This window comes from Cinclus cinclus, chromosome 31 (genome assembly GCF_963662255.1).
Source record: "Cinclus cinclus chromosome 31, bCinCin1.1, whole genome shotgun sequence".
Taxonomy (NCBI): domain Eukaryota; kingdom Metazoa; phylum Chordata; class Aves; order Passeriformes; family Cinclidae; genus Cinclus; species Cinclus cinclus.
In genome coordinates, this window is record NC_085076.1 from 318,181 (window position 1) to 332,119 (window position 13,939).

General features: G+C 54.1%; 1 protein-coding gene across 1 annotated transcript; it reads left to right on the plus strand.

Annotated features, from left to right (window-relative positions):
- Positions 1 to 239: 239 nt before the first annotated feature.
- Positions 240 to 12,511, plus strand: MEX3A (mex-3 RNA binding family member A). Its single transcript, XM_062511602.1, has 2 exons — positions 240 to 711; positions 11,406 to 12,511. Exons 1-2 carry the CDS (start codon positions 240 to 242, stop codon positions 12,509 to 12,511), a joined length of 1,578 nt encoding a protein of 525 aa, XP_062367586.1.
- Positions 12,512 to 13,939: the final 1,428 nt, after the last annotated feature.

The window sequence follows — 13,939 nt, forward strand, 5'->3', positions numbered from 1 at the left end:
CGGCCGGGGGCGGGGGCGTCGGCGGGGGGACCGCGGTGGAGGCGGCGGGCGCGGGGCTCGGGTTACACGGGAAAGGGGCTTGGCCAGGCGGGGGGCGGGGGGCGGAGGGTCCTTTTCTCTCTCTCGTTCTCTCCCTCTGCCTTTTTTTTTCCCTTCTCCCTCCCGAGCTCTTTGTGTCCCCCCCTCCCCTCCTCTCGCCCCCCCCCCCCCCCCAGCCCCCTCCCAAGCCTTTGTTAGCCATGCCTAGCCTGGTAGTCCCAGGGATAATGGAAAGGAACGGGGGTTTCGGCGATTTAGGCTGTTTCGGTGGGAGCGGCAAAGACAGAGCGCTGCTTGAGGATGACCGGGCGCTGCAGCTCGCCCTGGACCAGCTCTGCCTGCTGGGGCTAGGCGAGCCTTCCTCCTCCTCCTCCTCCTCGGCCGTGGTGCTGGTGGAGGACAGCAACAACAACAACAATAACCCGCCGCCGCCGCCGCCGCCGCAGCAGCCCCCGCCGCCGCCGCCGCCGCCGCAGCAGCCGCCGCCGCCGCCGCCGCCGCCGCCCCCGGCGGCCCCGAAGGGCTCGGCGGCGCCCAGCGCCGGGGCGGCGGAGCCCAAGTTGTGCGCGCTCTACAAGGAGGCCGAGCTGCGGCTCAAGAGCAGCTCCAACACCACCGAGTGCGTCCCGGTGCCCAGCTCCGAGCACGTGGCCGAGATCGTGGGACGGCAAGGTGAGCGCCGGGCCCCCGGTACCCCCGAACCCCCCGGAGTTGCCGGACGCCGGCCCCGGGACACTCCCCCGCGGCCGGGGGGCCCTGCCGCTCCCTCCCGCCCATTGTTCGGGGCCGGGGCCGGCTCGGCCCCGCCGGGGACAAAGCCCGGGGCTCCCGGGCTGTGGGCGGGTGGCTGCGCTCCCGGCACGGGGGTTTTTTGAGAAGGGTGGGATGGGGGGTCTGTGGGAATGCTGCGGGGGCTTGTCCGGCTGCCGGCACCGCAGCCCCGCGCGCCGCTCCCCGGTTCTGCCAAAAAGCCGATCTCTCCTTAAGAAACCGACCGCGCTCTCCTTAAGAAAAAAAACCCCTGGAAATAAGGCGGGGGAAGGGCGGGGGGTGCAGGCTGAGCCCGGCCCCGCGCCTCGGAGTCCCCCTTTGTTGGCCGGGCGGAGGGGGTGTGGTGGTGCCGGGCTCAGTCCGAGCGGCCGGTGAGCGGGTGCGAGCCGAGCTCCTCCCGCCGGCCCCGGGAGCGGGGGGACCCTGGAGCAGGACCCGCCGTCCCGCGTGGGCCCCCCGCAGCCGCTGCCCGCCCGCCGCCACAGTGATGCTTTTGTTCTCCTCGCGGCTCCGTTCGGAGCGAGGTGGAATGGAGGAGGGCTTAAAAATCACATATATATATATATAAATATATATAAATATACATATACATATACATATATATATATATATATATATATATATATATGTATGTCCTTACCACACCCACTCTTAAGTCACCCCTCGCCCACCCCCACCACTCCCGGGTGTGTGGTGCGGGGCCCCGTGCCGCCCGTGGGCACTGCAGGAGCCGGGGCACAGCGCTGCCGAGAGAAGTTTTGAGTCGCTACAGAGGAAAAAAAAATAATAATAGTGTGGCTAAGTGTTGGGCTTATTTTATTTCTTTCTTTCTTTCTCTGAACAAGTAACTTGACGCTCTGGGAAGTGCGGTGGGCAGAGCCTGCGGTTCCATGGACAGATGCTCCCCTGTGGGTTGGGATCGAGGGCGCCTGGGCAGGGGGTTTGTGGTGGGACCCGGGGGGTGATGACCCCCAGTGCCCCGAGAAGGACTGAGGTGGGCGAGGGGAAGCCACGGGGACAGGGACACAAATGGCTCCTTGCTGGGCATCCCTGACGCTAGGGCGTGCGGGTGGAACAATGGGGCCTGCGGAGGCTCTGCTTTGCTCTCACCCGTGGAGCAAGGGTCCGGTTCCCGCGCCAGGATGGAGAGTAGGCCGGAGCCGGGGGGTGCTGACCTCCCCAAAACTTGGGGCATCTGCAGTCGAGGGAACAGCTCTTGCTCTGGCATCCACGCTGGGATGGGGGCCCCTCGCTGGGGACCCGCGGGGACGGGCATGAATGGGTGAAGGTCTGGCCCAGGATTCCCACTGGCCCTGATCCTGATCCTCACTGTGGTGCCTTTACATTGCAGGGAGTGGAGCGCGGGCAGACAGCGATGGGCTCAGCACCAACTCTGCACGGGTGGGTGTGAGGCCGTAGAGGATCAGGCCCCCTTTGTTTAATAAAGTTGGGAAAGAGGATTCGGCAGGCGGAACCGAGGGGAAATGTGCTAGGGTTGTTTGTTCCAGGATCTCACTGCTGCCCCAGACTCCTGAGAGGGGGGTGTGTTCTGATGCGTTCAGAACGCAGCACGTGCCTGTTGTGTCCGGGGCGATGGAGAGGAACGTGGAGACCTGGATTTTTTCCACCATTTTTTGTGTGAGGGTTTTCCCACATCTGGGAAACTGAAATGTCAGTGTGCTGGAGCTGTGGGCATGCGGTTGTGACTGTGCTCCTTTGGCTGCTGGGGCAGATGGTGCAGCCTGTGCCCCATCATGGAGGTGGGTGGGATAGAACCTGTGCTGAGGATTCCTTCAGCACAGTCCCTGTAGCTCTTCACTTCAGAAGAGATTATGGCCCACACTTGTTTCTAAAGGCCTGTAGGAATGTCTCCACTGTGTCCTGTGCCTTGTTTTTGTGTAGAAGGACAGATTAAGAGGGTCTGGAGCTGGGTGTGGGGCTCCCAGGGGGATTGAATCTTGAACTCTCATGGATGCCTGACCAGGAATCCCAGAAACTGCGGATTGTCACCCCTTGGTAGTATTTTTCCTGTAGCAGATAGTTTTTTAGGAAAACAGTTGTTTTATGGGTACCTGTGAACGTGGTGATGAACATCTTGAAAAAGGGAGAGGAAAATAAGTAATAATGAAATAAAAATTATTTAATGGCTTTACTTGGTAACGGGGTTTAGCTTTTTCTTCAATTTACTCTTCTCTGAAGAAAACACACTAATCCTTCAGATTATTTTATAATGATATCAACCATCTATGAAAATGTTCCTCACAGGCAGGTGTGGGTATGAGAGGCCTGGATCTAGGCACAGGGGCCGTGGTGCCATGGGAATGGCACCTGCCATCAGGCCACCCCTCACTTTGCCAACGGAGTGAAAAGGCACTTAAGTGTAAATAAGGCTCAAGCCAACTATATTTTTTTTGGAATGTCTGTAAGGGTGGTTTGTGAAGAGGTGTAATTGTGGCAGAGGGGGTGGCTCCACTCCAGGCAAGAGATGCTGCAGGAACTCAACCTGAGCTTGGCAGCTCCCGCTTTCCCCAGGAGCTGTGAACGTGCACTCACGGAGCCAGTTGCCTGCTGAAAACCTTGCTCCGGTTTGTGATGGGGCTGGTTTGTGCGCTGAATTTGAGCAGCGCGTCTCCAGCAGCGCAGCCACGAGCCAGCTGGGAATGGGGGATGGCTGGGATGAGATGGTAGGCTGTGGAGAGGGGGATTGGTGGGACCTGGCCAAACAGTCTCCTCCACCTGGTGCCTCAGGGTCCATGGCAAAGAGATGGGTGGCTGGTGGATGTGCCAAGGGCTGCTTTGCAAACTGGAGCGCAGGAAACTGGAAAAGGAAGAATGAGGAGATGAAGTCGCAAGAATCCCTTTGACTGGTGCCTTTGATCCCTGGGCTTGGTTGGTAGTGACACCCCTTCCCTGGCTGGAGGTGTGGCCATGACCTCCATGCCTGTCCTCCTGTTGCTGTGAGGATGAGGAGCAGGGGTGAGTCTCTGCCTGGGTCAGGGCTCCTGCAGGTCATCCCCCCTTCCCCTGGCCTGTGTGTGAACTCCAGCTGCACTGAGTTGGGTGACCAAACCTCCTGGTTTGTGCCGTGGCACAGACAGTGCTCCCTGGTTCTGCAGCCAGTCCAGGCTGTGCATGGCACATCAGAGTGCTTGGTGGCTCTTGTATTTCTCCTGTCAGCTCACGTTGTGGGTGTCCTGCCTGCAGTAACCTGTCATGACTGTGCTGGCTCTCATGGGCATGCCGATGAAATTGTAAAGACAAAGCACTAGAGGTGTTTGCAGTAGATTTTTGAGGAGATGGTGGGACATCAAGGGCTGTGCATTGAGATGGGAGAGGTGCTGGAAGGAGTGGAGAGTGTCTGAAGGGCATCATGTTTTGGTAGTGCAGACTGTGAAATTAGAAAGGGACAGAAATTCCCAGTCACTGTGGTGTCCGGGTTCTTCCCTAGAAGTGACCTGAGGTGGGTGTGAATCAGCCAGATCAAGATTCATATCCAACTTTTCTTCCCGCTCCCACAGATAAAATGGGCTGCTGTTAGTGGAGCCAGGGAAGAGGCTGCAGGGCACATTTAGGGACAGATGTTGTGGTTTGGGAGACGTGGTGCTAGTTCTTTGTGTGTCTGGTGTGTGCAGATGTTGGGAGAAGGTGTGGGGTTGGTTTGGCTTCATTCTTCACCCGCTCCCAGATGACACTTTCCCTGTAAGGATTTTTGGACTCTCTGAGGATTTTTGGTCTTTCTAAGGGTTCTTGGTCCTCATCACAGCAGTAGCATCCATTGTCACCTGTACTCACAGACACCCTTTGATGCAGCATCTCTCAGCCTGCTCCAACCAGCCTGTTGTCACCAGGAATGAGATTACGTGAGAGAGGATTTTACCATAAATTGCTTTTTCTTGGCAAGGTGAAGTCAAATAAAAAGAGGCCCCACTAAACCCAGATGATTGGGCTTTTTGTGTAGCTACAAACATGCTCCAATGCTTTCAGCATTTAAAAATAGTCCAAGGAAGCCTTTTCCATTGAGGAAGTCTGATAATGGCAGCTCCCCCACCCACCCTGTGGAGGTGGATGTATGTACAGCATCCGAGAAGCAACGAGGGGGGCAGATCTACTTGTCTTCTCGCTTCACCGGAATCTTGGAGCAAAAGCCACCCGATCTTTTGGGGTCTTAAGACAACCTCCGTACGCTGCTCTGGCAGCTCGGGATGGGCCTTAAAGGGAGAGAGAGATTGTAGTCGGTGTCGGGCTGTTACAAAGTGTTAATGAGAATCGGTCTGAATTTTCACAAGGGAAAAGTGCGGAACGGGATCGACTTTGTGCCGTTTGAACTGGAGGTGGGAGGAGAAAATGGGTCTGTGAGAGAGACAAAGGGAATTTTCTCCGGAGACACGCACGCTCCCCGCGCATCGCATCGGGCGGCTGGGTGCCGCGCTGACCGAGTGAACCGCGCCGCAGCGCAGCCGCCCGGAATCTAGGGCAGTGGGAAAGCGTGCTGTCATTGGGTGGGGGCCCCCGCCTTTGTCTGGCAGCCCCCTCCCTCCCTGCATCCCCCCGCCGCTCGCCGTGCCCCGCTTCCCCCGCACTGCCCGGCTCCGGCTGGGCTCCAGCGCCGCGCGCGTGCCGGGGCCGCGGCAGGATTGTGCATGCGGGGCGCCACGGGCACACCCACTCCATCCATGCATCGCTGCCGGGGCCGGGGGCATCCGCTTCCCAACTTTCTTCCACCGCATAAGGCAGTGATTGTCTGTGGTACTAGGGCTGTTTCTGTTGGGTGTTTTTTCCCTTTTTCTTTGTTTTTTTTTTTTTTTTTTTTTTTTTTTTAATAAACAACTTTCATCGCAATGTGAAAAAGCGTAAAATCGCCGCACTGGAACAAGGCGGTCACTGATTTTCCTGGCATGGTGTGTTGGGTGGTGTTTTTCTCCTCTCTTGTAAACACAACTTACATCATCAGGACAATAAACCCTCGGTGCAAAGAGATGTAGTTGGTTGGTTGTGGTCCTTTTGTGTGCGTTTGTGTTTTTTGACACCACTTCCATCAGGTTTTCAATGCAGCAAAACCTTACCCCACAGGCTGTCAGGAGGGTTTACTTGTGAGGTTCTTTGTGTGCTTGTCTTTTAACAAGGCTTTCATGTTAACGGGGAAAAGAATGCCCCACCTTACCTAGGGTAGCTGAGGGTTGTTTATTTTATGATCCTCTTCAATTTTATGACTACAACAGAAAAAAAGACCAAGTTCTTATTTACCCTTGGACCCTCTTGCACCCCACTAGCAGTGCCAGAACAGACTCTGTGGGGTATTTACAGGTGTAATTTGCATCTGTGCAGCGTAATGGTGCCTTGGGATAAATGAGAAGAGGGCTAAAAAGCTTTTGTCTGTAGAGATTACTCTGTATCTGATGAAAACAAGAAATATCAGAACCTGGAGTGATTTGTGGGGTGTGTTTTCCAAAACAAAACCACAACACAGTCAATGAAACAAAAAGATCCACCTTGGGGCTGGCTCTGGAGCTGTTTGCTGTGGTTGGTGCAGCTCCTCTGATGCTTCCAGGGTCAGAGTCATGCTCCTGGGCTGGAGGTGCCAGTTAGTGCCAAGTGGGAGTCTCTAGACTGCATCAGTAGCAGAATATACCTGTGCAAGATCTGTCCTTGTGGCAGCACTGAGGAGAAGGTCATAAGCAGGTCTAACTCTGAATTTACACCAAAGTGAAATTATTGGAGGGATCTACTGTACAGGCATGGCTGCGTGTGCCATTGCATTGTCCTGATGGCATTGTCACCATGGTGGTGTACTGGGCACATCCATTCCATGCATTGATCTGTCCTCTGCCCACTGTTGGAGCAGCACCTGGGAGCCTTGGTGTAAACCCTGCTGAGGTCCCGTGAGAACACCTTGCTTTGGGGCTCCTCAGAGTGGGAACATTTGGGATGGGTTCATGCCAAGGAAACGACACTTAGTTCAGATGCATCCAGCACCCTCGTGTCCCTTGTGAGCAGCTGCCTTTGCTGGAGAGGTGAACCAAGCTCCTGGAGCCTTCTGTGTTAATTTTGATGGATTCATTGCCCCGATACACAGATAAGCAGAGACAAGAAGGTAGCTGTGCATCCAGATCTCCCCCTGACCCCCGCCACCCATCTTGGCAATGTCTAGACTCAATTTATTATATGTTTTCAGCCAGAAATGGCTGCTCTGCAGATTAATTCCAGTTAGCTGACTGGTCTGGGCACCAGAGGCTCTCCACTCCTCCAGGGTTTGGTCCTGTGTGGAAATGTTTGTGGTGTACTCAGGTAATTTGCAAACACATTTACTTTGAGTCAATTGGTAATCAGTGAAATTAAAGAGAAAAAAGGGTGAGGGGAGTAACTGAGCTTACAGCCTCCTTCATGAAATGCTTTGGGATTTGCATTATTGACAAAAAACAAGATAATAGAAAGTAGGCTGTGGGAACACAATGAGAAAGGGCTTAATTCTCTGTTTAATATAAAAATCTAAGTGGCAGGGGTCTGCCAGGGATCGACACACTGATGTCTGTGCGCTGCCATAACGAGGAGAACATACACCAGGTTATGTATTAGTACAGCTTTCATGGGTCCTTTTCTTCCCTTAGCTTCATTTTGACACCACCTGCTAGGCAATTCCCTCCCTTCCACCTCCTTCCTCTTTGAATAATCCCCAGAGTAAAATGCTTTGTTTCATTATGTTTTCAAATTTCAGTTATCCACGAAGAGAAAGTGTCCAAAAGACACCCCATGCAGGACAAATTTTGTTTGGAATAAGCACATCGGGGTGTGCTGCCCATCTGGCTGGGCTGTCACAGGTCACAGCCTGATCCAGCAGAGCTCCATCAGAAACAGGGTGATCTCAAAGGAGGCTCAGATCCTTTTTAGTGTGCAAAGCAGAGTCGGGTGGGGCTGAGATGTGCCCGGAGCCTTGGCACTAAGTGAGTAAATCACATTTGAGCCCAGGCTGGTTTTAGCTGATGTAAACCAGTGCAGCACTCCTGGAAGTTGTGGAGTTCTCTGGATTTGGGCAGCTGATGGCTTGGCCATTATCTGTGCCAGTTTAGAGCTGCTGGAGGTTGGGACCGCTGAGCCCACTGGGCTGCTGGGCTTGCTGGAGTTGGTCTAATTTCCTAGAAGGTGATTTTCTCTGTTTTTAAGCCCAGGATCCCCATCTGTCTGTCTCCACAAAGCTGGCTTTCCCGTCTGCAGGCCTGCACAGAGACCCTCCCTCCTCCCCCCCTTCTCACACCACGGACTGCACCACGCATCCTTTTGTCCGTTCCAGATCCTCCTTCCCCTCCCTCTCGCTGTGCTCTCTCCTTGTCCATCTTCCTTTTGCTGTTTTGGGGTGTCTTGGCTTTGCCTCCACGCACCTTGTACACCTCTCTTGGAGGGGTCAGGGTGTGCCTTTCCCTCAATTTCCGTCACCTTTGCTCCGTCCCTAGCTCCCTCCCGCTCCTCCAGCTAGTGTAATGTGCATACATTTGCCCTCATTCGTGTGTATTCCTTGCCACTGTTCCCTTCCATCTGTCCCCAGCATGGAGCCCCTGTCCTTTGTCACCGCTCTGCCTGCCTGACCCTCCCTGTCGGCTCCGTGATTGTTTCCTGTCCTGCCAGGCTCAGATCCCTCTCCCCCACATGCCATCATTGTCCCACAGCTCAGAACAACGCAGAGCCCAATCCCAGCCGTGCTTGCTGGAGGTCTTTTCTGCACAGGAGAGCAAGCCTTGTGCTCCAGAGGCAGAGCAGGGGTCACTGCGGAATTTGATGGTGCTCCTATAGCCTGGGGTGATGCATGGGGAGGCATTTTCAGCTCGATGCTTGCTGTGAACACCCCTGTCTTTCCATGTGATGCTCCGGTGATATCCCTGGGGAAATGGTGGCATCTCAGTTAATCTTCCTAAAATGGAATCTCCCTCTTCGGAGTGAGCAGCACAGGAGTGGGGCAGGGAAATGTCTGCCAGCAGTGGGTCAGGGACAGCCCACCCTGCCCAGAGGTGCCAGAGGGCATAGGTGACCTCTCACAGTTTTGTCCAACTCCACTTGGGATGAACCTTTATTATGGATTTTGCCTGTGTGGGTTTATCCTACAGTTGAGTTGTGCCTGGCTCCATGAGGTCCTGTCCTTTGAGTTTCCTGGGACCTAATAGCACACCACAGGGTGGCCATTGGTCCACATGGGCTGTTTGGAAACTTTACTCCACAAAGCATCACAAATGTATCTCAAGGTGCAAACTCCGGGGAGTAACCTGTGAGCTACTCTGGATTTGGTAGGGGGTGGATTTGGTTTGGATTTGGGGGTTTTCCCAGATCCTTCTCCATGCCAAATCTGGCATTTCCATTCTCCAGGAACATGGAATTCCTGTTTAAGAGATGGGTTTAGTGTAGCAGCACTGTGGAGTGTTAAGAGGAAATTTTGCAGGAGCACAAGGCAGGAGATAGCTGTTCCTGCTCCACAAATGGGAGATGAGGCTCCAGGAGCTGAAGTAGCTCTGAGGAGTTAAAAGTCACAGTGGGAGTCGACAGTGAAGTTCTGATTTACCGGGATGTGTCCCATGCTGCTGCCAAGACCCTCTGAGGGGCAGTGGGTTCAGGGCTGTGCCAGGGGACGTGTATGCCTGGGGCTGGCCGGGGCTGCGCCCAGTGCCCGTGCGGTGCCGGTGCGGGTGCCTGTGCCGCGAGCACGGCTGGCTGGGCTGAGCGTGCTCCACGCCAGGCACTGCTGGATGCGGCGGCTGCCGTGGCACCTGCGAGCCCAGGGATTCGTTCCCGTCTGCTCCAGTGGCACGAGGCTGTTTCCATCACCACAGGTGCAGGCTTCGATTCTTGCCAATGATACAGGGTGCTAGGATCGCTGCATTCCAGTGAACACCCCGATGTCACCAGCCTGTGTCTCATGAGAGGAGCTGTGGATGAGTGACAGCCCTGAGCTCCCAGCCTGAGAGATGCTGTTATTTATTAGGATCTGTATAAATAATAATGTTCCAGCCCAGGAGCTGAGGAATCTGCATTTTATGGTTGCAGAGGCATCGTTTTGCAGGTCCTTGTGTGTTGAAGCATGATGTCAGTAGAGTGTGTGAGGGAAAACCTGCTGGTGTGAGGTAGCCAGAGGAAGTGCAGGAGATGGTCCTTTCTGGGGGGAGAGAAGGTGGGGTAGGAGGTGCTGGGGGATCTCACAGTGATCGCAGTGCTGTGTCCTCATTCTCTGGTTCTGTGAGCCTTGCGTCAGGCACACAGATCCTCGGGAAACAGCAGCAGAGTGCTCACCTTACTTCATCTGCACTGGAGAATCACAGGTTTTACCTTTTCTTTGAGATCTGAGCTCAGAGCATACCTGTTGCAGAGGAACCCTCAGCCTGCCTGGGAGCTTGGTGCCAGGCTTCAGAAATGCCTTGGGGCACCAAGTGAGGCTTTTCAGGAGAGGAGTCTGAGGAGCAGGACAGCAGCAAGGAGTGGTCCAGGAGTAGTTTAGAGAACCGTGCCACATCTGTAAAAACACTTAGTTGCTTGATGGCTTGCTGGTGTCATCTGGGAACCTGGAGCCAAACAGCTGGATCAAGACCCTCCGAAAGATCTTTTGGAAGCCAAAACACACTGGGAAGTCTTTTGCCCTTTTTGGGAAACCAGAAGGCTGTTTGCTGAGCTGTGAGGAGCTGGGGAATGGGCTTGGTGGGCTCTGGGACATGGACACTGGTATGCAAAAGCACCCCTTGGCCAGTGATCTCAGGAGAGGGTCTGAGCACCTGGAGCAAGAGTCTTTGCACAGCCTGCTCTGGGACTCACAAGAGGGCAGCCCTGCCCCGTTTCTTGCTGTTCCAGCCCCAAAGCAAATCCTAGCTTCCTGCTACCCCTGGCCATCTAGCTCTGCTGGCATTTGCAGTCCTGTCATATTTGCAGTGGGGAGGCCCAAACTGCTGCATCTCTGCAACTCCCCTCCAAACCTGACCCCCTGAAGTTCACCACATTCACCCCAGAACCTACTCAGTAGTACCAAAACCCTCTGTCTCTCTGTGGTCATGGCAGGCAACTCGCCTTGGGAGCCGGCACAGGGTGGCCAAGAGGTTCCACATTGGTCATCCAGGCTGTGGGACTGGCATCCCCCTGTTCTCCTGTGACCTTCAGACTTCCCCATGCATCAGCACTGTCCCCAGAGCCCAAGGATTATCTCTGGGGGGATCACCCTGGGGCTCTGGGGACAGGCCTTGTCACAGAGACCACTGATGCCTGGGGTGGATCTCCCATTACTCTGTGGTGCTGGGGTGTGTGGAAGATCTTTGGGATGACTGCTGAGGGAAGGCAGTCAGGGGGGATGGTGTGGTGGGGTGCAGCACACAAAACAGTGATTTCCATTTTGGGGGATGAGGGAGCATGGCACTCCTGAGGGGAGCAGGTCTCTGGGAATGGTGAGGATGGACCTCCCTCTGGCATTTCCCCTCAGGGTTAGGGGGATAGGGCCTTTCCCTTGTTCCATGTCCTGCACGGTGGCTGCCAGGTGGCACAGGAGATTATGGCCGCTCAGCCCAGCGTCCTTCAGAGCAGGGCGAGTGGTGGGACAGCCTTGTTAACTGCCGTGCTTTCTTCTCTCTCTCCCTAAGGCTGCAAGATCAAAGCTCTGCGGGCAAAGACCAACACCTACATCAAGACCCCGGTGCGGGGGGAAGAGCCGGTCTTCATGGTGACTGGGCGGAGGGAGGATGTGGCCATGGCCCGGCGGGAGATCATCTCAGCGGCCGAGCACTTCTCCATGATCAGGGCCTCCCGCAACAAGGCAGGCACCACCTTTGGCAGCGCACCCACCCTGCCAGGGCAGGTCACCATCCGGGTGCGCGTGCCCTACCGCGTGGTGGGGCTGGTGGTGGGCCCCAAGGGAGCCACCATCAAGCGGATCCAGCAGCAGACCAACACCTACATCATCACGCCGAGCCGAGACCGGGACCCCGTCTTTGAGATCACTGGTGCACCAGGCAACGTGGAGCGTGCCCGGGAGGAGATTGAGACACACATTGCGGTGAGGACAGGCAAGATTCTGGAGTACAACAACGAGAATGACTTCCTCTCCAGCAGCCCTGACTCCGGAATGGAGAACCGCTACTCCGAGGCTTGGCGGGTGCACACGCCGGCGCCGGGCTGCAAGCCCCTCTCCACCTTCCGGCAGAACAGCCTGGGCTGCATCGGTGACTGCTCTGTTGACCCCGTCTATGAGACCCCCCGGCTGAACGACCAAAACGACTTCAATTACGGTTACCTCTTCCCCAACTACGGTGTGAACAAACAGGATCTGTACTATGGGGTGCCGGAGTCAGGGGCCCCGATGTGGGCTGGGCAGGAGAACACCAACCCTGTCTCGGTGCTCTTCTCAAAGCAGCAGCGCTCCAGCAGCACTGGCACCATCCATCCCAACTCGCACCGCTCGCCGTCCTCCTCCATCCCGGAGCCCAGCCTCTCCGGGCTGCCCAGGCGGTCGCAGGGGGAGCCGCTCCAGGGCTTTTCCAAGCTGGGAACACCTGCTGCTGCCCGGACGTCGGTCGCCAGCAGCCGCGAGTGCATGGTGTGCTTTGAGAGCGAGGTCACAGCCGCGCTGGTGCCGTGTGGCCACAACCTCTTCTGCATGGAGTGTGCTGTGAGGATCTGTGAGAGGACTGATCCCGAGTGCCCCGTTTGCCACGCGGCAGCCACTCAGGCCATTAGAATATTTTCCTAAAGAGACAGAGCAGGGCACTGGGGGGGGCGGGTGGGGGTAGGAAGGGAGAGTGGGGGGGGGATCCATGAGAGAAAAATGATGACGATAATAAAAATAATGATAATAATAATAATGACATCTGAAGAACAAAAAATGAATGAAAGACTAAATTAATTTAAAGAAAAAGAAGAAGAAGAAGAAGAAGAAGAAAAGAAATTATTTTACAAGCAATGTATGTTATTTTTTAAAAAAAAAGTGAATAATAAAATTAAAATTAATAGCAAAGCCAGAAATTTTCAAGGGTGAACGATGCTCCAGCCTGCAATGTCTTTTGTAAACCAAGTACAGAACGCACACTCGGATCTCGCAAGCAAAGCAGTTTAGTTCAGTTTTTGTGGTGGTGAGATTGCGACTTCTTGGCAATGACCAAGCCAGGCCACCTGGATCGACCGGGGAGGGAGCAGGGATGCAGGGGGGGCCCTGCCAGCCTTTTTCCAGCCACCTTCAGCCTTTGTCTTGGCCTGAGGCCCCCACTCTCCTCCCCCCAGGGTTGTCGGCCCAACTGGGAGCTCAGAAAGAAACAACAGAAAGAAAGGAAAATGGATGACAGGGATTTAGAAGAACAAGAAAGAAACCATCAACCTCTGGGAACCTGTTAGAACGAGGGCACAACTGTATTACCTCAAAGATTTAAACAAAAAAATCACAGCTAAAGAACTTTTATTGTTTTCCTTTTTTTCTAAAAAAAAGCAAACAAAAAACACACAAAAAAAAGAAAATAAAAAAAAATAAGGTGAAGAAATAAAAACTACGCCAGTGAAACTGAAGAAGGTTTGGAAGAACCTATTGGGATCACACCAGGCGACAAGCGTTTATTTTGTTATTCTGAGCCACCGTGGAGTCTGGAACTTTGTTCTTTTTTCCTTATCCAAGCAGGGATTTGTTCATCAGTCCAATCAGGAGTCACTAACAGGGTATTTCCAAAGCAGTCCCGAGTTCCCATCCATGGGGGGAGTGCATCGACTTCCACGTTTCCGTAGGTCACTCTTCATTCTTTTCTCCAAGTGATGCCAGCTGCAGCTACACACACTGCACACACACACACAGAGAGAACATTGTGCTTTTCTTTTCTTAAAAAATATACCTATTGCACCAAAACCTAAGAGAGACGATCATGCAATACAGGCGATGAGCCCATATGAAACCAACATGCATCCCAACAGAGAGCAAAAAAACCCCAAGTTTATAGAGATAATTTTGTTGTCGTTGTTTTTAAACTGGACCAAAACTTTTGTTACCCAAACCAAGTGGGGGAAAAAAAAAAAACAAAGAAGAAGAAAAAGTATTTCTTTATGGACCAAAACCTCTTCAGCTGTCCTTTTCCTGGATCTTCCTGAGGTTGGCCATTTTTATATATTATATTTTTTTCAGAACGAAACAAAACAGAAA